Here is a 25,530-nt window from a genome sequence, read left to right on the forward strand (position 1 = left end):
GCTTTCTTTTCTCCAGGCTCTCTAATTCTCTCAGCCTGGCCTCACAGCAGAGGGCTCCCAGCCCTCCCATCATTGCTGTGCCTTCTTCTGGCCCTGCTCCAACAGGTCCCTGTCTCTGCTGTGTTGAGGGCTCCAGAGCTGGCCCCAGCACTGCAGGTGGGGTCTCAGGAGAGCAGAGCAGAGAAGCAGAATCTCCTACCTCCACCTGCTGCCTATGCTGCTGGGGATCAGCCCAGGACACTGCACCCTCAGCAACTGCCCAGCTCTTCAGGGGTGCACAGGCAGAAAGCCTGTGGCTCCCTGGGGGGTAAAAGTTTTCCCTGCCCCCACTGCTCACAGCGTTCCCCTCTCTGCTGTGTTTCAGGCTGGATGTGGCCAGGCCATGGCACAGATGGAGCTGCTGTGGGCAGCTGCTGTGCTGATGCTGCTTGGGGCTGCCATCAGCCTCTGTGTCAAGTGCCAGCTCTCTGGTAAGGTCCTCCTCGTGTGTTTTGGGGTGCTGCCCATGTGCTTTGGGGGCCTGCCTACAGCTGAGGGCTGGAGGTCACTCTGTCCAGACCCTGTCCTCTTGGAATGTCCCCTCCAGGAGGGTTTGATTCTGCTCAGCCATGTACCAGCCTGGGGAGCTTTGCCTTCGCGGGGATGTTCCCAGCAGCTTGAGCTGGGAAAGGTCTCTGCTGAAGGCCAGGGAGCAGCTGGGAGAAGGACCTCCCAACCCTGCTGCACCCCTCCGTGGTGGGTGGCTCTGGGGCACCCTGCACCATCCCAGTGCACAAATCCTGTGGGGGCTCTGGGGCAGACAGGCAGGAGGAGGGCAGGCATGGAAGGAGAGGCTGGGGGATAAATTCATCCACACATTCAATACAGAGGGAGTGGGGTGAGCAGCAGCCCAGTGGGGGCTCAAGCCCACCTCTGAGCATTAGAGGAGTTCTACTGAGGGAGAGGGGCTGAAGTTTGGGGGTTTGAGGACAGCAATGTCTGGCTTGCCTTGTGGTGTTTGAGACAAACACTACGCTTGAGACCTGGTTTAAAAAACGCAGCAGCTGCTCACTGCCTCCACTGGCCTGTCATGCTCCTGCTTGAAGAGGTTTTGTGAGCGTGTTTTATTGTTCATTCTGATCTTTAACTCCCAAATCATCCTTCTCTAAGAGCTTTTTTCCCCCTTCTCTTCCAGCCACCAAGCGAGAGAAGCAGCTGAGCAAGCAGAGGAGCCAGTAAGTTGCCTTTTGCAATCATGCTTCTCCCCTGAACAGCTCACGCAGGGTGACACCCTGGCCAGACCTAGACCCACTCCATGCCCTGCAGCTGAAATTCAATTTATACCGAATAAAATCATCCCCAAATGGAACTCATGGGGCAGTGCGCCCAGCCCAGGGCACTGCTGGAAGGGTTGTGCCTTGACAAAGAATAATCCAAAATGAAACTGAAGCTCTGACAGTGCTGCCTGTGAGTCATTAACTAGTTGGGGAAAGGTCTGGGAGACTGGAAGGGTGAGTCCTTATCCTGTCCTGCCATGCCCTAGTGAAGCAGGGAGGTTGGTAGCTTCATAAGCAGCCCTTGGTTGGTGCTGGTGGGACCCTGTGGTAGAGCAGCCACCGACCTGCAGTGTCTGAAGGAAATGTGATTATGCACACACAACCCCCCCTCATACCCCCTCTGGTTTCCTTCAGCAACAGACAAACCACAGCTAAAAGGTGTAAAGAAAAAAAAAGTTGACACTTGTCACCTTAGATAGGGGAGCAAACCTGGTGCAAAGGAGCTCTGTGAAAGCCTCTGTGGAGTTGGGGTGTTTGCTTCTGAAGCTGAGGGACTTGGGGGGTTTATATTTACCCTAGAGAAGACTGAGGGGGGCTGGCCTCAATGATTATAAATACTTAAAGTGAGGGGAGGGTGTCAGGATGGGACCTCTCTTCGTTCAGTGGTACCCAGTGACAGGACAAGAGGTTATGGGCACAAACTTGAGCAAAGTTCATCTAAACACAGGGAGGAGCTTCTTTACTCTGAGGGTGGTAGAGCACTGGACCAGGCTGCCCAGAGAGGTGGTGGAGTCTGCATCTCTGGAGTCATTCCAAATCCACCCGGACACTGTCCTGTGCAACCTGCTCTAGGTGAACTTGCAGGGGGCTGGTCTAGATGATCTCCAGAGGTCTCTTCCAACTCCTAATATTCTGTGATTCTGCCCTGTTTGCCCAGGGCTGGGGGAAAGGCTTCAGTGTGGTCCAGTGCAGACTGATGGAGAAAGCACCAGTGGCTCTGCCCCTGCAGGCTCCTACTGAATTGTTCTGACTTCTTGAAATTTATACCTGGATTAGGAGATTTGGCTTCAGGCTCATGGTATTGTGAGCTGATTTTAGAGCTCTGGGTTGGGTTAGTTTGGGCTGTTTGCAAGGAAAATTGTTTAACTCTGTACATTTGCAGATCGTGCAATCAGGTCCTTTAACATCTCCTCTCCCTGTGCCATGAAGAGCAGCTTGGGACTGGGGGAGAGGAGAATAGGAGGGCAACTTGAATGAGAAGAGGTGGTGAGGGGGGAAAGGACAGTTTCAGAGTCCCCAAATCAGATCTATTAAGTGCCTGTGTGAGCCTGCAGTCGAAGAGCACAGCTGAATCCTGCTGTGCTCTGAGGAGCAGCTCCCTTTGCTCATTGAGAAGTCCAGAGGTTCTGGGCAGGGTTGATCACATCTGTCATTTTTCTCAGGTTGCTGTTAAGGGATGTTGGGAGGGGCAGGGTTGGTAGTGGAGGTGAGGAAATGAGGTTTGAAGCTATTTCATGAGGTTTTTGTGGGTGAAAATGCTCTTTCTGGCCATAACCAGTGCATTATCAGAGTAGGAATTATCCTAAGTGATGTTTTCCTCACTCCTGGCCCCTTCCCTTGGCTGCTCCAACAGTGGTCCATAAGCACACCTTGACCTGAAAGAGTCAGAGGAATCTGGAAACTTCTCCCAGCTCCTGAGGGTCCTGCATGAGTGATGGACTTTGGTGTTTCACTGAGCCCAGCATGGAGGCTGTGCTCTCTTCCCCCTTCTCACCAAACAAAGAAGTCTCTTGCATCAATTTTCCTTGCCATAGACCTCAGAATTCAGCTGAGGTTGTACCTCTCTTTGTTCTAGGCTCCAAAACCAGCGGAGATTCGAGGTGGTTCGAAACCACTCCAGTGAGTATGAGCACTGCATGCAGCTCCTGCATTGCAAGCTGGGGGTCCTGCATGCACAGATGTGGGGGAAAGTAAAAATAAAAGGGTCACCTTGAAGCCAGGCACTCAAAAGATTGTCAAAGCCACCTGAGGATGCTTCTGCGGATGCAAATTCTGAGCTCTAGGAAATCATCTCCCTTGCATCAAGAGAAGCACAGCCAGTAGGTCGAGGGAGTTGATTCTCCCTCTCTGCTCTGCTCTGGTGAGGTCCCACCTGGAGTACTGCATCCAGTTCTGGAGCCTCTATTACAAGAAGGATCTGGAGATGCTGGAAGGTGTCCAGAGAAGGGCCATGAGGATGATCAGAGGGCTGGAGCTGCTCTGCTATGGAAACAGACTGAGAGGGTTGCGGCTGTTCAGTCTGGAGAGGAGAAGGCTCCAAGGAGACTTTATTGTGTCCTTCCAGTATCTGAAGGGGGCTACAAGAAAGCTGGGGAGGGACTTTTTAGGGTGTCAGGGAGTGATAGGACTGGGGGGAATGGAACAAAACTAGAAATGGGTAGATTCAGATTGGACGTTAGGAAGAAATTCTTCCCCATGAGGGTGGTGAGACACTGGCAGAGGTTGCCCAGGGAGATGGAGAAAGCCTCATCCCTGGAGGTTTTTGCAGCCAGGCTGGAGGTGGCTGTGAGCAACCTGATCTGTGTGAGGTGTCCCTGCCCATGGCAGGGGAGTGGAACTGGATGATCCTTGAGGTCCCTTCCAAGCCTCACAACTCTATGATTCTATGCCATTGAAAAGAAGGCAGTAAAGCAGTGTCCCTGAGGTGCAGCACTCTGCTCACCCAGGGAAAATGACAGTGTGGGTGCACCCAAATCGACAGGAGTGACTCACTTCTCATCACCCCCTTCCTGCTTCCTGCTGCAGGTTGGGTCGGGCACTGACCTTTTGATTTCTATCCTGTAACAAGCTGCTGGCAGGGACCGCACTGCATGTCACCAGCTGCAGATGTGCTCTGCAGAGCCACTCCTTTCCCTGACACCTTGCTGGGTCCAACCTCATCACCCCTCCAGGAATCTTTGCTTGAGCCCAGCCCCAAGGAGGCTCACAACCTGCCACTGCCACTAATAGGATGAGGGGAAGGGAGCAGGAATGGAGGTAGCAAGGCAGCAGCTGGGGTTGTAGCTTCCTCCTATAGCTTCCTGGGGTTGTAGCTTCCTGGCCAGCTCGGTGCAGCCAGCAGCTTGTCCTCAGCTTCTTTCCCCTTTTGGCCAGTCCTGAACTTTCAAGGAACAGTTTGGAAGCTATTCTGGGATGCATTAGGAAAATGCTTCAAGTAACCAGGGAATCATCTCTGTGCTTATTAGAATGCCTGCTGCTGGCATAATAATTAGCAGTAAAACAATTAATAAAAAATAACAAGGAAATAATAAATAATAAGATAAATAATAAATAAATAATAAAATTTAAATGAATGAAATAATTTTAAAAATAATAAAAATAACAAGGAAATAATAAAAATAAAATGAATAATAAATTATAAAATAAAAAATGAAAATAAAATTAATTTACAAACCAATAAAAATTAACAATAAAATAATAAGTGATAAAATAAATAAATACCGTAAAATAATAAACAATAAATAATATATAATATAATATAATAAATAACATAAAAATAATTACATAAAAATATTTTTTAAAACTGATTAAAAATAACAATGAAATAATACATAATAAAATAAATAATAAATGATAAAATAACAATTATAAACCAAAATTAATTAAAAAACCCCAAAAGAATTAACGATAGAATAATAAATGATAAAATGAATTATAATAAAATAAAAAATAATGTTAAAAACTGGTAAAAATAACAAGAAAATAATAAATGAGAAAATGAATACTAAATATTAAAATAAAAAGAATTTTTAAAACGGATTAAAAATAACAATGAAATAAATAATAAAATGAATTATAAATTCTAAAATAAAAAATCGTAACATAAAATTAATTTTAAAGGACAATAAAAGTATCAGTAAAATAATAATAAAATAAATAACTAGATACAAAATAATAAAATAAAAAATAATAATTTTTAAAAATTAAAAACATTTTTTTTTCTTGCTGCTAGGTGCAACCCGAAGGCTGGAGCAAATTAAGGAACCTGAAAATCTATCAATAGCAAGGTAGGTAAAAAACAAACAAACAAACCAACCCCCCAGAAAACCCAACCAAAATGGAGCTATAGAGCCAAGGGTGGAAGAAGGTCACCCAAGACGTGTGAATGGTCAGGGTTTGGGTTGGAGTTTTGCACCCTATAGATGTGGCTTGGGCTGTAATTAGCATCACAGGATGGTTTGGGTGGGAAGGGACCTTTAAAGGTCATCTAGTCCCAACCCCCCTGCAGTGAGCAGGGACATCTTCAGCTGGACCAAGCTGCTTGATTTATTGATGATCAATAGCAGCTTTAGACTTTTTCTGGGTTTTCTGCAGTCTGCCTGTATTCTGCTGGCCACAGGTTGATTGCACCTGGGAGGTGAGCTGTGGCTGTCCCTAGCAGGTACGTCATGAGGGTGAGGGAGCACTGGAGCAGGCTGCCCAGAGAGGTTGTGGAGTCTCCTCTGGAGACTTTCAAAACCCACCTGGATGCCTTCCTGTGTGGCCTGCCCTAGGTGATCCTGCTTTGGCACGGGGGTTGGACTGGGTGATCTCTGGAGGTCCCTTCCAACCCCTAATATTCTATGATCATGAAAAAGACATCTTTGAGATTTCTTTGCTTATAAGCCATCTGAGCTGAGAAATCTCCTTCTCCCCATCACCAAAACCCCCAAGAACCACACAGCCACAACAACTCTGCTGCAATATTCAGGCACAGCTGTTCCCATTTGACCCCAAACTCTTCACCTCCCTTTGCTCATTGTATGTCCTGCTGTAACCTTGCAGGTAGCTTTCATGGATGGTCCTTTTGGCTTAGTCATTGCTGGGGTTTGTAACCCCTGCAGTGGTTTGCTCAGACCTGGGAATTTAGTTCCCTTTTCTCCCTTTCAGGAAAGCCACAAAGGAGCTCAGTGCCTCCTGCCACGCTGGATATGGTGAGCATCTCCCCCAGGATGGGCTTCCCATCCACAGCCACCAGGGAAGTACCTGCTGCAGAATTCATAAATGGGGTTGCTGCAAGTCTCAGCTTGTTCCTGTAGGAGCTGGCTGGGAGCTTCCCCCAGTTTGGGGAAGTCAGAGCCCCTCAGAGGTCAGACCCCAGGCAGGGCACAGTGGGGTTGTCCTGGAAACAAGCCAGGGGATGGTTATGAGTTGCTCCTGATGAGCTTCCAAGAGGGAACATATTCACAACAAGGAACATCAACCACTGGAAAAATCTCCCCAGCATCAGACACTTTGAAGATTCAGTTGGACAGGATGCTGGGACGTCTTGTCTGGACCATGCTTTTGCCAAGAAAGGTTGGACCAGATGATCCTTGAGGTCCCTTCTATGATTCTATGGTGACAAAACTCACTCCTGGTTATCAGCACTTACCCAGGATGCTGCACAGTGATGCTCAGTAAGGTCTACCCTGGGTAGGTTGGACATTAGGAAAACCTCCTAGACTAAAAAGATTCTCAAAGACTGGCACAGGCTGCCCAGGGATGTGGTTGAATCACTATCCCTGGATGTATTTCAAAGCTCTCTAGATATGGTGCTGAAGGATGTGGTGTAGTATTGGCCCTGGTAGGGTTAGATGATGGTTGGACTTGATGATCCTAAAGGTCTTTTCCAACCATGGTGACTCTGTGGTTCTGTGAAGTGCAGTGCTTGTCCTGCTGCAGCTGACCAGTCCTGGTCAGAGCCACGTTATTGACAATATCAGCCCTGTCCATCCCACCACCTCTGCCCCAAGGTGTCCAACCTTGCAGCTGTGTCCCCCAACCCTGAGCAGATTGCTGAGCAGGGTCAGAGCTGCTGATATTCAGAGGCTCCACCACAGAACAGCTGCCACAGCTCAGCTCTTCTGCTTTTCCCCAGGGAGCAAGACCACGACCAGGTACCAGAATTTCCTGATAGGTAAATGCTGCAGCAGCAGATCCTGGGGTGTGAGGGAGGAAGGGTGCTGGGGCCATGAAGGGGTTACTGGGACTGGGAGCCAGTGGGGAGCACGCGGGCAGTAGGCACTGCAGCTGGCAGAGCCCAGGCTGGGTCCATTTGGTGATTGCTTTGTGATCTGATGAAGAGAGCAGAGGGGGACAGGATGCTCGTGAGCCCCCCGATGCCTCCCAGGGCAGTGTGAGCTGGCTCTGGCCCTAAGAGGCTTACTGGTGCTGGGGCTGTGCTCTGTCCCCACGCTGGGGAGGATATTCCCAATCCCCCCACCAGCTGTCAGGATCTGCCCACAAGCAGTGGTGAGCCCTGGTTTCCTCAGGGCCTGAGGGAGATCGAGGCTGCCTCCCCCTGCTCCAGCCTCCCAGCTCTGCTTGTGGACAGACTTGGGGGCTGCTGAGGACATCTGTTCCAGCTGTGCTCAGGGACTTCACCCAGCTGTGCTTTGGGGTGGCAGCTTGAGTTTATGCAGCAGTGTGGTGTGCTGATGGCAAACCCTTTGTGCTTGCAGAGGACCACCTGAAAGGGGATGCTGTCTACGTGTAAGTAACCAGTGTGGTCCAGCAAATCCATACTGGCCCCAGTGCAGTCCTGGCTCTCTTGTAGCTCAGGCTGGGAAGGCCATGGGCTGCCTTGGGCAGGAGAAGCTAATGAGGCTGCTCTTCTTGCAGGGAGCCCATATCTCTGGATTACTACAACTGTGCCAGGTTCTTCACCCCACCCTACGGTAAGGTCTCCATGGGAGCAAGGCAGTTTTCTTTTCTAGCTGCCCTCTTGGCTGTCTCAGGGCTCCAGGGAGCCCACCAGGCTTGCCTAGGTCTGTGTGTTATTGCTGCATAGCCTGAAGCAAGCATGGGTCTAGGTGACACATTCATTAAGAGTTGAAGGGAGGCTGTTGGGCTTGAGGGTTGTCCAAGCCCCAGCCTGTCCATCTGAGCCTAAAGGCATTCATGGCTCTGACTGCACAAAACACTTTGTTGTTTCATCTTTGGGCAGCAGCAAATTAGGCTTTGAGGTTAGCAATATAGGGACTCAGGTGGTTCAGCTGCTCTTGGGCTCATCCAGAGAGCTGTAATCACCAGCTTGGGGTGAATTCAGTGAGCTTGGTGGGGGTTTAAAACTCTTTTAAGCAGGTTTTGGTTCTAGAGGCTAATAGATTTATGTGCTGGGCTCAGAGAAGTGTTGAGCTTAGACAGCTGGGGCTCAGTTCCTTCCCAGAAACTAAGAACAAGCCCAGGAAGGTACCACAGGCACAAGCTCAACACTTACTGGGAAGGACAACCCCCTCCTGACTGCTACCCTGGGCTGGGTGCCTGGGGGTTCACCCCTCACTGGAGCCAGCCCTGCCCCTGTTCACCTTAAGAGCTGCTGTGGGACTTGTCATTATATTTGGGGGGGGTGGGGGGGGGTCTATTCCTAGCCAGAAGAAAAATCATGGTGCCTCAGGACCAGATTTGGCCACTTGCCTTCAGGTGGCTTCATGGATGGAGCCATGGTCAGAGAGATTCAGCCAACCCTCCCTGGTGTCAGTGAAGGTTCTGCCATGGGGTGGTGACCACCTGGTTTGACTCCAAGGGGGATGCCTTGTCCCTGGGTCAGCCCCCAGGCTCTTAGTCAAAAGAATACTGATGGTTTTTTTAGCTAATGTATGGGGAAACAGCCCTCTGCAGAGGGTGCTGAGGGATCTTCCCAGGTCAGCTATGCTTCTTCAAGCCCTTTTCATCCCTCTTTCTCCTCTGCCAGAGAAAGAGGAGGATTCCCATTCCTATCAGAATGTCATCATTGGGGTGTCTTGTGGCTCTGGTTCAGGTAGGTGTTGCTGTCATGGTCTGTGCATGTTGTGCAAAGGCATCTGGAAGTGCAGAGAGGGACAGTGACCTGCTCAGCTGAGGGAAATCCCCCCTCCTTGGAAGGTTCAGCTCTTCCTATTAGCTCCTCACTGGTGGAACTGGGCTGCAAAGGGTTGATGTAGGCACAGAGCAGACCTGAAGCCATTTCCCTTTTCTACAGGAGAATGCAGGTGGTGATACCTGACCAGCCAAAAGCTCATCTCTGAGCTGAGCCTTTTGATCAGGAGGTCTCTGCAGAAGGCCAGGAGCTTTGTGGTCTGCATTGCTTCTCTAGATCTTTCAGTGTTGTTACAGCTAAGACTGCTGGTGGTTCCAACCCTCAGCTCAGGTTTCTCACCATGTCCAGCCCAAGGAGGCTGCAGCCTGTGAGCTGCTGGAGTATGGTGTTGGACCACAGTGCCTGCTCAAGGGCTTCCAGCTTCTGTCCTGGGATGTTGCAACCAAAATAGGAACTCAAGTAGGTTTCCTTCAGTGAATGAACACAACACTTCTGGCACTGCTAGAGCCTGCCCTGCTCCTGCCTGGCATTGCCTGGAGTGATCAGAGGAGGCAGGAGCAGCAGCACCAGCCTGATCCCCGTGCCCTGCAGACGTCCAGACATGTGGTCAGGGCTGGAAAAGCGATGAGGCAGCATCAGCAGACCTGTGGCAGGACAGCAGCTGCCCAGCTGGAAACTCAGCCACGTGCACAGGGTGATCAGGGTGTGGTGGTAGGAGAGGGAGGGTTCACAAAGCTCCATTTTCAGTCCACTTCAGCTTCATCCTGTCCAAACTCTTCTTAGTCACAGATGATGCTGAGGACTACGAGAACAGCACAGCCATATACAAATGGAAAGTGCAGCAAGCAGAAGGTATGTTCCCAGCAGCTGGTTACTACTCAGGGATGGGGCTCATGGGCAGGGTATCCATCATGCTAGACCTACATAGACCATGCTCAAGACAATGGGGCCATCACCTTTGTCTTCAGTTGTTTGTTGTTGTTGTGTTTTTTTTTCCAGTCACTTGTGCTAAACATCTAAAGCCATGTGCAAATTGTTACACACACTTGCAATTGAATGCTGCTGTGGAGGGATGTGGTGCTTCCACTATTCAAAAGGCCACCATGCAGGTGGCTGTGCCTAACCCCTGACCATGGAATGCTGCAGAGGATTGCCACTTTCATATCTATGTCCTGCTATGTTTTGAAGCTGCCCTGGTGCAGGCTCAGCCTTGTGATCCCCTGTGACAGAGCCAGATGCAGCACGTACACCCTGTGACTCTCTTGTAGTAACTGGGGGTGCATATCTCTTAAGCTGACCTTTAAGCAGCAGTTTAACCTAACCTGTGGCTTCCTGTGGAGCACAGAGGGTAGTCTGGTCTGGGAGATAGTGGTGAATCTATAGCTACATATAAATATATATATAAGAGCTTTCTGTCTCTGCTGTTGGAGCTGCCTGAGCAAACTGGTCCTTGCTCTCCTGTTTGTGCACTCTCTAGATTGAATCTAAGTCATTTTCTTTTGGCTCTGAAGTCCATGCTCACTGCTTGTAGAGTGTTGGCAAATTTTCTGTGACCATTCTGAAGCCCCTTCAAGGAGCCTCAGGTTTCTTACCCCAGGCACAGAAAAGTGTGAGCACCAAAGAGCAAACCCTGGCAGGACACACAGCATGTGGCTGGTGTGTGTGTGTCCTTAGACTGACCCAGTTGCTGATCAGTGCTTCCCATCCTCCTCTGCAGCTCTGCAGGCAGAAAGCTCGGATGAGGAGCCAGACTATGTCAACACAGCCCCTGTGTCAGGCCCTGCCCCTCTGTCAAAGCAAAGGTAAAAAGAGAGCAAATGGTTGATGTATTGATTTAGGGGTGGGAGGGTTGGTTTATGCCAAAGGGAGCTTGGCTGGAGCTCTGCTCCTTGCCGACAGGGCCAGCTGGTGCCCAGCAGCTCAGGGCAGCCTGAGGAGCAGGAGCAGCCTGCTCCATGCTGTGCCACATCTCTGGCTGATGCCAAGGTGACTAATGCTGGCTGTGGAGACAAATTTGTCCAAGTCTGTGTCCCAGTGTCACCTTCCTCCAGCAGGAACTGACAACCACTTCAGAGCAGCTTTGGGCAGTGCTGCTACGTGCTGCAGACTGGAACCCCCAAAACCCCTCCTGGCTGAGCACTGTGAGGGATTCCTTGGGCTCCACTGAGCCCTGCCTGCTACCACACATCCTGCCCCATTATCAGCAGCAACCTGACACTAAGGAATTACTGAAGGTAGTCAAAGTAAAAAGCATCTGTGCAGAGCTGCAGGAAGGCTGCATGACACTGAGTGAGTGGGGACACAACACAGGGTTAGTAAATGCAGACAACCAGCCCCAGATATTCCAAACTCAGGGACAGGTTTCGCATTAGCTGCTGTGGCTCCAAACAGTCTCTCAGAGGACTTGTGGAGCCTCTTGTCAGCAGTGTTAGATTGAAAGCATGGATTTCAAGTCAGTGGACTCACTGTTTTTCCCTCTCTTCTTTCAAGTGTTCCACGTAAATCTGAAGAAGTCCTTTGCCGAGCTGCAGGAGCACACCCAGCAGGCTTGCACAGAGGGAGAGCCAATGCTTCAATCCTTCAGTGAAATCTCTTCTCCAAATTGTCCCCAAGATCATAGAGAAGGGGTGCTGCTGAAAGGAAGAAATACTCTGCTTGAAGTCCAGCTGCAAACCTGCACCTGGAGAAAGCCCTCTGCCCAGCAGTGGCCGTGGGCAAGCCGAGTGTTTGTCATCCTCCTTGTTTCCCTGCACACCTACTGGAGGGCTGATGGGCAGTCTGGGCAGGGTTTTCTCCTGTCAAGCATGAAATGAATCTTTAAATTGCTGAGCAGTAATGCAGCCAGCTACTTAATTTGTCAGGGTGAGTGGTGCATGATGGTATTAGAATGCAGGGAGCATGTTCTAGTTCAGTTCCTCTGCTCTCCTACGGAAGCTGTTTCCTCAAAGAGGAACTTGCAAGGCAGAGAGGTTGCTTTTACAACTGCAGTGGTTCTCTGGAACTAAAGCAGATAGCAACCCATTCACAAAGGCTGAAGAGGATTAAATCCCCTCCTTATCCACAGCTTGTAATTCACAGTACCTGTCTGTGGCAGCTGTCCTTGTGTTTTGGTATCTGTTTTCTAATGATACTAAGATCCTGCAACCACCGAGAAGATCCAATCCACAGCTGCCAGCCTCAGAAGCTTCACCAGTCTTGGACCAGCCCTGAAATGAAACCCTTGGCTCTTGAGCCCTGATATGCAGATTTGGCACCATTGTGGCCCTTATTTATTAAAACTGAGAAGCATCCAGAGAAAACAAGGTAGTTGCTTGCAGCTTGCTGTGCTGGAGATAATGTCTGCATGCTTAGGTGAGACAGGCTGAGATGGGAGCACATGAGATAGCACAGGATGAGCTGTGTGGGATTTGAGGGGCAGAAAATGTAGCTACTTAAAACATTTTTCCTCAATATTAGTTCAGAAGACTGCTTCAAGAAGGGACTCAGCCCACACTCAACATCTCTGGGAGTGGTAAGAGTGGGCAGAGAAGGGGAGCTAAGGGTGAGCAAGCCCTGGAGCAGGAGAAAGGGATGTCAGGTGCTTCCTGCTGCAAATGACTGGGCTCTAATTTTAGCAGGGCTGCTGAGACCTCTGTTTGTGTAGCTGAAACAGTGGGTGGCTTGGTGTTTGCCTTAGAAGAGGATTTACTTTAGCACCTACAGATGCATTTGTTCCTGCTTCCAGGGGACTCCTACAAGGGACAAAATCTAGTGTGCTTCAGGGATCTACACACACAGGGGGCTACACTTGCTTTCTACCTGGCCCAGCTCCTCCCAGCCCAGCCCTCTGGTTTCCTGATGTTGAAATGCTCTGCAGTTTGACAGGTGTGGGACAGTGGTGTCCCAGTGAGCCTGGAGCAGAGATGGTGACAGCCATAGCCTGCCCTGGCTCTGCACAGGCTCACAGACAGGCAAGGAGATGAGGAGATGCCTTCATGCCTTAAACAATGTGACTGCTCTGGCAGGGCCATGACACTGCCATCTTTGGTGACCCATTCAGCACCTGAAGAAGCTCCCACTTCCCATCCATCAGTGCTGCAGGCTGTGGATTTGTTGCAGGAGGGGAGGATGAGCTTTGTTTTCAGTGATATGCAGTGATGTTACAGCTACTGGTGATTCACCTTGGAACCAGAGGAAGCATTTAAATGATTAGGAGATTAGCAGCAGTAAAGGATCCTTGGCACACAGCAACAGATCCAGCTACAGAGCTCCCAGAAGGTTCTAGCTGTTAGGTGTGTGCACAGCCAGGCACTAGATGTGCTGCTCTCCTTGCTAAGCAGGGAGGTGGATCAGAACAATGACATTTTCCTGGTGCTAGGCTCCTCCACTGCCTAAACCTGAGTGTGAATGTTGTGAAGCCAAAGCAGGCAGGACAGCAGCTGGATGTAGAGCATCATCCTTCCTCTTGCAGCTTTCCAGGACAGCTGTAGCAAGGGGTAAATCCTTTCTCAGCTCTGTAAAGCTCCTGAAGTGCTTTCAGCCAGCGATCTAATTACGTTGGAAGAGAGCCAGGGACTGCTAGGAGAATGTTCATTGATGTTATTGCAGGCTTGCTCTGAAACCCCTGATGGTTTGACTTTGCAGCAGGTGAGGACATACCTGTGTGTTCATTCAGGGTTTATTCTCAGGTGTGCAACCATTTCTGCTGCTCAGCCCAAAAGTGCCCAATCCTGTGTTGTCTGAACATAATGCAAGGAGAAACGAGATCTCCCCTGGGTCCATGTATCTCCCTCCTCACATTAGGTAGGCAGCCAAGTGAGCAATTCACTTCCTGTTTTCAATTTAAGACACGTTAGAAAAGCAGTTTTGGCACTGGTGAGGCTCTCAAATGGAGCTGGGAAGCCTTAGCAAGCTGCCAGAAAGGGTAGCTCTGCCCTTGGAGAGGCTGAGCAAGCACCTTTGGCAGAGCTGGCTGCGTTGGTGTCCTCAGACCCATACTGTTCCTCTTCTCAGGAACAGTGTGATTGTGTTCCCTCAGCGCTGCAGAAAAGAATCTGCTCCAAAGTGGAGCTGAAAACAGCCACTGAAATACAGTGCAAACCACTTAAACCAGGGAGGAACAGGAACTGTCACCCTCTCTTCCTCACCCTTTCACTGGCACCAACCCAGCCAGCCAGACAAGGCACTGCTTTGGTTAAGTTCAGAGGGACAAATGCTGTGGTGATGCCTGCAGGGAACTCAGCAGTTTAAGATCCTTAATGCTCCATTCTTAGCTGCCTATTGAATAGTGTTTGTGCTGGTAATAACAGTTCCCTGGCTAGGGACCAAAAGGTGAGCTCAATAAATGGAGTGTTGCAGCCATTACTCTAAGAGCTGTTTGCTTTATTCCATCTGGGAGCAGGCTGAAATGTGTCTGTGCTTTGGCTCTCAATTATCTGGCTCTCCTGCACTTTGAATTAAAAAAGGTTGACTTCAAGTTCTGTCAAGAGCTGCAGATAGTCTTGACCAGGCCATTTATGATGCCAGCAGCTCCTGCTGTTGAAACCTTGTCCCTGAGGTGAGCAATGGAAGGTGTAACCAGCCAGCTTCAGCTCAGGGGCCAGGCTTTAGACTGGAGCTGATAATGCTGCCAGTGAAGATCAATTTGGCACTGAGACAGCTGTGGAGTGGGCAACTGAACACCTGGGGTGGAAAGTGACAACAGAATGGGCAGGGTGAAGTGCAAGCACAAGGAACTTGTACCTCTACCATGTTTTGTTTGCTGCAACCAGACCATGTTTAATTACACTAAGCTGGCTCTGATGTCTGATAGGGAGGTGATCAAATTCAACTTGCTTTTGCTGTCACTCTGCATTTCACACTTCATTGCTCATCTGCACTGGCAAGGTGGTTTCCAAAACTGAACAGAGAGGAAAGAACAATGCTGTAGCTTTCTGGTATGCTGAAACTATAGCAAAATGGCATGAGCTCACCTGGACAAGCAAGAAAAGAGAGGGGACCTCAAAAACAGAGCATCCCAGAAGGTGGTCACATTGCACAGAAGTATCCAGAATGAACAGCAGGCACCACTAAGGCCTGTGTAAGATGCTTGCTGAAGACACCTCCTTTAAGCACAACATATAAACAGCAGCCAGGAGTGGCACTGCTCAGCATGCCTCCCTTACAACTTCATTAATTGTCCTACTTTGTGCAATTTTTTTTTCCTTCTTGGTGGTGATCAGACCATCACTCATGGCCAGGCTTGAAGTGTAGTCAACCAAGAGTGGGATTCAGTTTTTGTTTCTCCTGTTAAGTCTTGGCACTACTGACAAGAGCAGTTTTGAGTGCACTAAACAGATCTGGCTGTCACAGTTCTCTCTTCTACCTGGGTTATACAACATCTAAGAGTTCTTGGGTCAGAGTAAATTTTAAAACTTTATTAGTCTAAACAGAAAAAAAGTACAAAATGTTTTTACAATGGAACTTGGCTATACTTCTGCCATGTAGCAAAACCAAAGGCTCCCTGCAGGCAGGAAGTCAGGACACACAGGGAGCTGCAGCCCTTTCCCACCAGACCTTCACTGTCCAGAAGGCAGGTTTCAGCTTGGTGCAACACCTAACTGGCTGCAGGGGCTGTGGTCTTCTGACACAGCCTGGCCAGCAGTCCAGCCATTTGTAAGAGCGAGTTCACACCTTCTGCTATCTTCATGTGAGTGTACCCAATCTCCTGGTGAGAAACACAGGGGAAAGTCATGGAATTGGTTCAGCTGGGAAAGACCTCTAAGGTCATTGAGTCCCACCATCAACCTAACTTGATGTATAGTGTGACTAATGACTAAACAGAAATAGCTTTACTGCTGAGATCAACTTCAGTCACTTGAACTTCATAGAATCATAAAATTGTTAGGGCTGGAAGGGACCTCAAGGATCATCCAGTTCCACTCCCCTGCCATGGGCAGGGACACCTTACACAGATCAGGTTGCTCACAGCCACATCCAGCCTGGCTGCAAAAACCTCCAGAGATGAGGCTTCCACCACCTCCTTGGGCAACCTGTGCCAGTGTCTCACCACCCTCATGGGGAAGAATTTCTTCCTAACATCCAATCTGAATCTTCCCACTTCTAGTTTTGTTCCATCCCCCCCAGTCCTATCACTACCTGACACCTTAAAAAGTTGCTCCTCAGCTTTCTTGGAGCCCCCTGCAGATACTGGAAAGCCAGAAGAAGGTCTCTTTGGAGCCTTCTCCTCTCCAGACTGAACAGCCCCAACTCTCTCCATCTGTCTTCATAGCAGAGGAGCTCCAGCCCTCTGATCATCCTCATGGCCCTTCTCTGGACACCTTCCAACACCTCAGAGAAGTCCATCCAGAAGACCAACCAGAAGGCTTTTCTGCCTTCTTTTTTGTTTTTATAATCAAAGCCCCTGTTTCCCCATTTTCTTTGTGTAAGGTGCATCTATTAGAGGGCAGGTTTGAAATCTTTACCACTTGTCACCTGGCTGTTAATACAATTTAACATTTTATGATCTGTTGGACTAAAATCAAGTCTGCACCTGAAGAAAGTTCTCAAGGAGTTATTTTGAGGCTTTGATGTAACTAATTCAGCCAGCATTATGTTTGCTATTCATTCTAGTTGATCACTGAAGTGACTTCTGGCACTTCTGTGGGTGGTTAGATTTTAAATGTCAGGTGCCCTTTCTTACTGACAAACTGATGATGCAGTGTGGGAAAGAAAGAGGTAATAAGAAGATAAAAAATACTTTTTTTTTTTTTTTTAGCACTAACATATGGCAAATCTCAAACAGAAAACCCTGAGGCTGGCCCTCTACTATGGATCACTATGATCACATCCTCTTACAAAGGTCCAAAAGACCTCACCAGGAGCTAGGTTAGCACTGACCTTGATAAATTCCAGTTTGAGATATTCTGGCATCTGAAAGGTTTTGCACACACGGAAGATGTTGCCAATGACATCTTCTGGAGAGTATCCAAGTCGCCACAGGTGGGCAAGGATCTGTGGAGGCAAGAATAAGCCTTCATTTATCTGCAAAAGCTATCAGCAGGTGAGTCAAGTATATTCACTTCTGGAACAGCTGTATGTTACTACTGGAACTGTCTGGGAACTTGAATTGTTCAGCAAGTGATTTCAGTGCAGTTTGGCTTTCTGCTTGTTGGCTCAGTCATCTGAACAGAGTCCTGCATAAAAAGGATTTAATTCATCTCACCTGCATGGTACTGCCCTTATCTTAAGAAGAAACAACACACACTGTGAATTCCCCAAACCAAACAAGAGTTCTGTAGGGAAAAAGTGTGCTTGTGCAGACACAACAGATGAAACCAACCTTGTATGCTTCATCTATATCTGCATTTGTGCAGTGCTGTATCATCTCTTTCACAAGCAGGGGATGAGGCTCATCACATACCTGTAACCAAAGAGAAATGTTGCATTTCAAAATAGCAGGACCCTATATTAAGCCCCTGCCTGCTATCTTCAGCAGGCTGAAGTACTTTCAGAGTTAAGCACTGAATCAGACACATTCTGTAATACAGATTAAATTTTATGTAATCTGACTGCTCAGCTATCCTGCTGTGGCAGACTCAACAGCATGAAATGAGAACACCCAAGTAAGAGATTCCAAAGATACCACTGTGAAATTTCCCAGCAGTTGTGTGCTTTGAGAGAGCTGGAAAGCCACAAAGTCTCAGCCATGCTGTTAGGCACTGCCAGTGCTCTCTCCCTTTTCCAAAGGCACACTCTCCTCCAAAGGCTGTCTCCCTTTCCCTACAGCCCACTGCTGTCTGCACACTGGCTCAGATGTCTAACCAAAGGCCTCACGCAGCTGTGGTGTTGAACTTCAAGCACCACTGCTTTACATTATTACTAACCTTAAAGACATTTTCACTGTTGATAAAGCCAAAGCCAGAATATGTGGACTGCAAGTTGTTTAATGCCTGTGAAATTAAAAACAAGACTTCATTTATTTTCTGCAGTGCTCTACTTCTCACTCCCCTCTTCAGGATGAAAATAACACTTTTCAGAAACCGATGCCAAATAAACAGTTTTCAATTAAGCAGCAGAGTAACCACAAACGTGCAAAGACTTTGCTTCCCACCCAGAAATTTGGTACCCAGTTCCCCCCAGTTCACTTTTAAGGAGCACATCCACCCTAAAACCTCACAAAACCAAATAGTTTAGTTATTTTTGTGCCACAGGTCACACCCCCCTTGCTTTACCTCTCCAAAGATAAATCCTCAAGAACCACAATTCAAAGGTTTCTTTGCTTTAATCAGAAATCTTTGTTTCATTGCCTTTCTCCTCTTACCTGTCTCATGTCTCCTTGGGCTGTGAAGATAATGGCTTCTAGTCCATCATCTGTATATGGCACATCCTCTTTCTCCACAATTTTCAGTAGCCTTGCAAGGATCTGTGAATCTGTCAGCTTGGTGTAACGCAGCACTGCACACCGGGACTGAATGGGCTCTGAGGACAGAGATGTGTCATTAGCATTCCCCTCTCTTCTCAAAAAAAACCCAAAAAACATTTGTTTTCATCTTGGAAAAAGACATCTCAGCTTCCAGCTCTCCACTTGTCTTCTTTTAAAGAAGAACATGTCAGCTGCAGACAGAATAGAGCATCTCCTTAAGCATACATAATGGCTCTAGTCCTTTTGTTGAGCCCAGATGTGGTTTGGTTGTTCAGAACTACCATGGTTTCTTGCAAGGATCAGGTCCAAGGTATTTCTGAAGACTGCCTTGGAGGTTAGCCAGTGGTCTGGAGAGCATAAGACAAAAGCTCTTGGGGCCAGGCAGCACTTTACCTATGATCTTGTCAGAGGCATTGCAGGCGAGCGCGAAGCGCGTTGTTTTGGAATAGATTTCCATTGTTCTTCTCAGCGCTTGCTGTGCTCCATCTGTCATGCTGGGGGAGAAAAGAGGACAGATTTTGCCCTTCATTGGCTTATAGGTGCAGCCTAGTAACTATTTTTACAGAAGCTTGAGGGTTTAATGATATTAAGCACTGCTCTGTAAACGACTTGATGCTTTGGCAGGATAAACTAAGCAGCTTTCCCTAGCCACGTGAACAAACGATCCTGCAATGCAGGCACCGAGACCTGCACACAGCTAACATGCAAGAATAAACCAACACTCTGAAAAACACTGCTAAGAACACTGCAGATGGAAGAGAATGGCCTCTTTTCATCCAGTGAAACAGCCTAAGTGAGCCAGACTCTTTTCCAGGGGGAAAGAGCCAGTAAACTGGAAGATGCTGCTTCATATCCAGCTAAATCACCAAGGGTTTAACTTTTTAGCATCTCCTTTGCAGGAACGGTCTCTGCTTGATGTAAGAGAATCCAATGGAGAGCCACGAGGATGCTTAGGGAACTTGAGTACCTCCCCTATGAAGAGAGACTGAGATCCCTGGAGCTATTTAGTCTTGAGAAGACTGAGAGGGGATCTGATCAATGTCTATCAATATCTGAGGGGTGGGTGTCAAGTGGAGGGGGCCAGGCTCTTCTGGGTGGTTCACAGTGATAAGCCAAGGAACAATGGCTTCAAACTTGAACACAGAAGATTTCACCTCAATATGAGGAGAAACTTCATTACAGTGAGGGTGACAGAGCACTGGAACAGGCTGCCCAGGGGGGTTGTGGAATCTCCTTCTCTGGAGACTTTCCAAACCCACCTGGATGCATTCCTGTGTGGACTACCCTAAGTGATCCTGCTCTGGCAGGGGGGGTTGATGATCTCTTGAGGTCCCTTCCAACCTCTGATATACTGTGAGACTGTGATAAGCAATCTCATAATAACACTGTTCAATGCATAGTTATTTCCTAACAGATTATTTAACCATCTAAGATGCAGAGAGGACAGATCAACACGTTGCATGTAGCAGCTAAGGTTACTAACAACCTACCTGTCTGCTTCATCGAGGATGATTATTTTATGCCGACCTTTTGGAAGTGTGACCTTTTGCTGGGCAAACATTTTGATTTTGTTTCTCACCACATCAATGCCTCTGGAACAAGAGTGCAAGCAATTCAGGATCAGCTGGGTGAAATTACATAAAGAGATTTTATCCAGGAGCCAGAGTGGCTGAAGCATTCCTGAGCTCTCTATTCTGCCACTGTTTGTTCCTGCCCCTTCAGCTGTGCTGGTGTTAAGTGCTGTGAAGCCATGCTGGAAGGCAGGCTGTATGTGAACACCAATTCTTCTCATTTTTGGGGGCTTTGGAAAAATAATTTAACACTGGCAGTATATATATAGATATGTAGAGATATATGGAGATATAATAACAATAGCAGTGTGTATGTCACTGATAATGTGTATTATCAGTGACCTTACTTGCAGTACTGCCCCAAAATGACTTCTGTTTGGCACAAGCTAGGGGACATAATTCAAGGGCAGAAGCATCTAAGATTGCTTTGCTAGTCCTTCACAAAGCTACAGCCACATACCCAGCCCTAACTCAGAGGAGCAAACCAGCTGGATAGACTGCATTGCTTTAGCACAGCAATGGTGATTTCCTAGACAGAGTTCCAACAAAACTTGCCCTTAAAAGTAAAAGGTTTTACTCTTTATCTTCTGTTTAGGAAATGAATGTTGTGATTCTATAGCTCTGCTAGAAATGGTATGAACAAAGGCAGGTAAAATGTGTTGCACTCATGATCAACCCTCAAGGAAATGTCTTCAGAATACTTCAGGAACTTGGGAAATACGCTAAGCCTTTAGTGCCTTGCAGTAAAGTCAGTGTCCTCTACACACTCAGCACCCTTATCCTACACTTGAATCCCCAACTGCCTTTACAGTGCTAATTTCTATCACTCCACTTTTTTTCTTTAAGCATTGAAGAGTTCCATTACAAACAACTTGTTCAGTTTTCATTCTGAGGAGGATCCTGAATGCAAGGAACTTAATTCTTTGAAGTAAATTCAAGCAAAACAAACCATTCTGGATTCTGCACGTCATATGTTCATATGTTTGTGTACAAAAGTATCAAAACATCAAGTAATAACATCTGTGTTGATGGGTGGACACCAAAGATTGTTTTTTAGTTGGAAAAACTGCAATAAAATAAGGACTGGAGGCTTTAAGCCTATCATACTTGCCTGAGTTGAACTAAAGATAAAAAGGGATACTTGCTGCTTCAAAGTTTGAAAAGGTTCATTCATCCTCACCTGTCATTTGAGGCATTCAGCTCCAAAACAGCATCCTTTAGTGCAGGACCTAGCAGAGCTCGAGCCAAGCAGAGGATACTGGTGGTTTTACCTGTTCCTGGGGGACCCTAGAAACACAAAATGCAACAATTGCTGATAAGTTGAATGTCATTTTCTAAGCTCTACTCTCTACAATGCTCCCCAGTCATGAAAAACAGGAACTGCAGAGAAGATGTCAGACTAGAGGCTGCCTGAGCTCAGGATCCTGCTTCCAATAGAGGAGAGAAACGCTTCAGGGAGAAGCACAAAACACGCTTCAGGAGGTATCCAAGGGACAGAACAGGTTTTAGCAGAAAGCTGTTCACTGTCTGGCCCAGAATGCAGCTGTGTCCTGGGCTGCATCAAAAGCAGTGTGACCAGCAGGCTGAGGGAGGGGATTCTGCCCCTCTGCTCTGGTGACACTCCACCTGGAGCACTGCATCCAGCTCTGGTGCCCTCAGATGGAGTGGGTCCAGAGGAGGCCATGAAGATGATCAGAGGGCTGAAGCACCTCCTGTATGGGGACAGGCTGAGAAAGTTGGAGCTGTTCAGCCTGGAGAAGAGAAGGCTGCAGGGAGACCGTACAGCAGCCCTCCAGTACCTGAAGGGGGCTACAAGAAAGCTGGGAAGGGACTTTTTACAAGGGCTTGTAGTGATAGGATGAAAGGGAGTGAATTGAAGCTTGAGGAGGGCAGATTTAGACTGGAGATTAGGAGGATTCTATCAATCTGTGCATTCTGCCAAAAACACTGCTCTGTGACCAGACAATCCACATCTCTCCTAGCAACACATTCAGGCACAATGCAAATCCATACCAGGAGGCTACTGTGGCTAGATTTCAGAAGGCAGGACCAGCACAGTGAAGCACAGTAAAACACAGCAATACTCACAGCAATTATAATATTTGGTACATTTCCCTCTTTGGCAAAGACCTATGAAAGAATAAAAATTGTAAAAATTATATAGAAGAGCAGGAGCAGACACTTTCCAATTTTATGTCAATAATGAGATGCAAAGCTACAGTTTTCTTTCCTCCTGCTTTTATGTTTTGAACCTTGGTTGCTTTCATGTGTTTTAATTGAACTGTTAGAAGTCAGTCTCTAGAATAGTATGAAAGAAACTAAAAGCACTTAATCCCACAGATCTTTAGTACTCTTGCTTTTCCTTGTCATCTATGTTTGCCAGTATAAATTTTCTGTTAACTAACACTTGTGTTCACAAATAAACTAGTCAAAGAAAGTATTTTTCTTACAGAAAATGTTGTATTTATCTTTCTGTAGTTATTTATTTGTTCATTGAAACAGTGTTACTACAACAGCTACAAATTTCCCAAGTTGTATCAAACCAGGGCCAATTTAAACAACATCCCAACTCGAAAAGGCATGATTTCCTTCAAACACATCCTAAAATAAGGAATTTCTTAAGTATGTCAGGAAGTATTTTCCCACTTGCTCAATTATGGATGTAAAAGGACAAAATTCTTTTTACTGGTCTGTGGATCTATGCAGAATTGGTGTTTAGAGCTAAGCCCTAACAGAAGAGAAGGGACAGCTACACACCTCCAGCCTGCTCACTGTATCTTCATTTCCAACTATTTCACATAGCTTCATGGGTCTGTATTTTTCCACCCTGTAAAAGGAAAACCCCACGCAGTTCAGTATGTCTCAGAAAACTTTAACAGCGTTTTACACTGAGGATCATCTTAAGACACATGGGACAGAGGTGACTTGATGTGTCTTCAGTGCAAACGCTGCAGGGTTCCCCCTCATTGCTAAGCACAGTGTTCCACAACAGTAATTCCTGAAAGGGTGCTTTAAATACGTAAGGAATTCAAGGATACTGTACTCAGACACGAGTTTGGTGCCTCAGGCTGGTATGACAGGGCTAAAGGGAGATGCCATGGTTAACACAGGGCTCACTTTGGACCGGACAGGGCCTTCTTGATTTCCACCCCAGGTTGCTCAGCGCGTTCTGCCCCCTCCGCAGCTCTTCCGAGATAAATTATGGGGTGTAAACAGAGCTCTCCTCACTGCCAGGACCCCCGTACTTCCCACTGAGATGCAGGTCCCGCAGCCCGCCAGGTCCTACCCACACGATACCCTCAGCGGCAGCCCCGCACTGCAGGACTCATCCATGAACGGCACCAACCCTCCCGACTTCCCGCCAACAGCAGGCCCCGCCCCTACCTCTCCATAGGCTGTACCAGGGCAAGCCCCACCCCAGCCCAGCTCTGCACCAACGGCGCTCGGCTCCCCCTCCATCCTTCCCCTCGCATGCGCTCAATGGCTCCCTCGCCCGCCGCTGTCTCTTTGGGCAGGCCGCGCTGCCTCCGTCGCTCACCAGGGCAGCTCGTAATGGCCGTTGCCCCCGGCAGAAGTCCCTGGGGCGGCGGCAGAGCTCCGCTTCTCGCCTGCCGCGGGTCCGGCCTTCTCGTCCTCTACGACCTCCACTTCCATCTCCATCCCGCCGCCGCCTGTCTCCCTGCCGCCTCGGGGAGGGCCGGGCCGTGCTCCCGGACCCGCCTTACGGGGCGGGCCGGCGAGGGCCGGCGGGGCGGGGGAGTCGAACGCTCCCTCCCCGGCACAGGGAGACGTCGCTGAGGTGGGCACCGTGTGTGCATCCTGGCGGGTTGTGTGGCTGTCGGCAGCTATGCGAGCGGCGTGGGGCCGCTCACAGCGCGGCTGGGGGCGCTTGTGCTCGGCGGTTCTGTAGCGTGTTTCTTCTAGCTACCATTCTTTCCCCCTGTAAAATGAAAACGATGAAAGATGGGTTGCAAAACGCCGTGAGCAGTTACGTTATAACGGGGGTGTGTGGTTGCCGTTAGAATTTGGGTGTCAGCACCGGTTTTAAGCTTCTGTAGTTCCTGGAGCCTTGGTACACCTTGAAGCGCTGCTTATGCTCTACAGCATCATTGACATCGGTGTCAGCTGAGTGAGCAGAGGGTCTGTTGTCTGTCCTTCAGTCAGCTCTGGTTGCTTGGGAAGTGCTTTCAAGACTGGTCTGAGGCAGGGAACTTGGAACTAATTGCATTTGAGGCTCTACGTGAGTGGTGATGCTCTTCTAAATGAGTAACTTCCTATCACTCGCCACAGCATTTGCATTCTGATGTTATCGTCAGTGCCTGTTACTCAGTGTTTTGAGGTTGGCACATTTGACTATTTGCTGTTGAAAGCATTGCCTTCAGCCTGTGGCACTGCTTCTGACTGTGGCCTCGCAGTGATGGCATTTGCTGAGTTTCTTGTAAAGCTCTAAAGCTCTGGAGGGTGAAGTTTCCCTTACACAAAGTGCAATCTCATATCTCAGCCTTTATGTGGGGTAGTTAGAGCTTTATAATCTTCATTTGCATATTTATTTATCTGTAGCTCTATGTGGGTTGTAGTGGTTTCAGGGTAAGTGTTTTTTAAGGGTGAAATTTGGAGTGAGCTGTAGCCTTTACACAGCTGGCTGAATTAACTGGGGATTAACTTTGCCTGCTTTGGGGAAAAAGAAAAATTGAAAATTAAATAACACAATTAAGTGGCATAGGAGGGTGAGACAGTTGAGTTTGTTTGCATTCAGATTGTTTGCAGCAGAATTTACGTTTGCATCCTAAGCTACTCACTTGGCATTCTTTTCCTCACCTATACCAGATGAATGCATTGCTCCTCTACTACCTCGGCCTCCCTTTGCTACTCTTGTCTTAGGATTGCAGAACCCCACATGAGACAATGAATTACTCCAGCTCCATGCAGCACTGCTGGCCATAAAAGTCTGCCAGCACAACATGCTGGACACGCTTTGGTTTCTTGCCAAATGAAACAGTTGTTGTGCTCTCAGTACCACCCTCTAGATAAGATATCATTTTCCTGGCCAGCATTAATTCTCCCACAGTATGTGCAGGATTGTGTCTGATAAGCACATGAAGGACAGTAAAAAAGGCTGCTCACAAGAGTTGTTGTGAAGAGCCTGATGACAGATGTTGTGATACGTGTGCACCAGTTGCAGTGTGTGTTTCTCTGGAGCATGGTCTTCTAAAGTGCTGCAGCCCCTGTGTGGACAAGAACTGCCTTACTCACAGTGGTTCTGCAGTTTACCAAGCACAGAACAAGCATTGAGGGCAGAACACTGTTGATCACGATGTCTGGCAGGTGGGCAAGCAGACCTGAGCCTAAATGAGCTTTAAAGCCCATCAGCCCCAAATATGTGAATTGCTTTTGTTATAATCTGTCTGTGGAGATCACAGGATAGAGCCAGGATAAAATGAATTCCACATTCAGTGCTGAGATGGCAGAACTCTTTTGGTGTGTAATCAACAGTGCCTGACC

General features: G+C 48.1%; 2 protein-coding genes across 2 annotated transcripts; one reads left to right on the top strand and one right to left on the bottom strand.

Annotated features, from left to right (window-relative positions):
* Positions 1-382: 382 nt before the first annotated feature.
* On the top strand, positions 383-10,881 carry LOC128977102 (linker for activation of T-cells family member 2-like). Its single transcript, XM_054394570.1, has 8 exons — positions 383-470; positions 1,175-1,214; positions 3,112-3,155; positions 7,739-7,769; positions 7,899-7,954; positions 8,971-9,036; positions 9,859-9,927; positions 10,793-10,881. The coding sequence occupies exons 1-8, from the start codon at positions 383-385 to the stop codon at positions 10,879-10,881; spliced, it is 483 nt and encodes a 160-aa protein (XP_054250545.1).
* A 4,745-nt stretch (positions 10,882-15,626) lies between these two features.
* On the bottom strand, positions 15,627-23,688 carry RFC2 (replication factor C subunit 2). The gene is made up of 11 exons (XM_054394340.1): positions 23,567-23,688; positions 22,786-22,855; positions 22,117-22,158; positions 21,209-21,315; positions 19,948-20,049; positions 18,851-18,951; positions 18,356-18,513; positions 17,919-17,984; positions 17,375-17,455; positions 16,933-17,046; positions 15,627-15,760 (listed from the first exon to the last, which is right to left on the bottom strand). Exons 1-11 carry the CDS (start codon positions 23,686-23,688, stop codon positions 15,650-15,652), a joined length of 1,074 nt encoding a protein of 357 aa, XP_054250315.1. The 3' UTR covers positions 15,627-15,649.
* Between the last annotated feature and the right edge of the window lie 1,842 nt (positions 23,689-25,530).

Source organism: Indicator indicator, chromosome 30, assembly GCF_027791375.1.
Source record: "Indicator indicator isolate 239-I01 chromosome 30, UM_Iind_1.1, whole genome shotgun sequence".
Lineage (NCBI taxonomy): Eukaryota > Metazoa > Chordata > Aves > Piciformes > Indicatoridae > Indicator > Indicator indicator.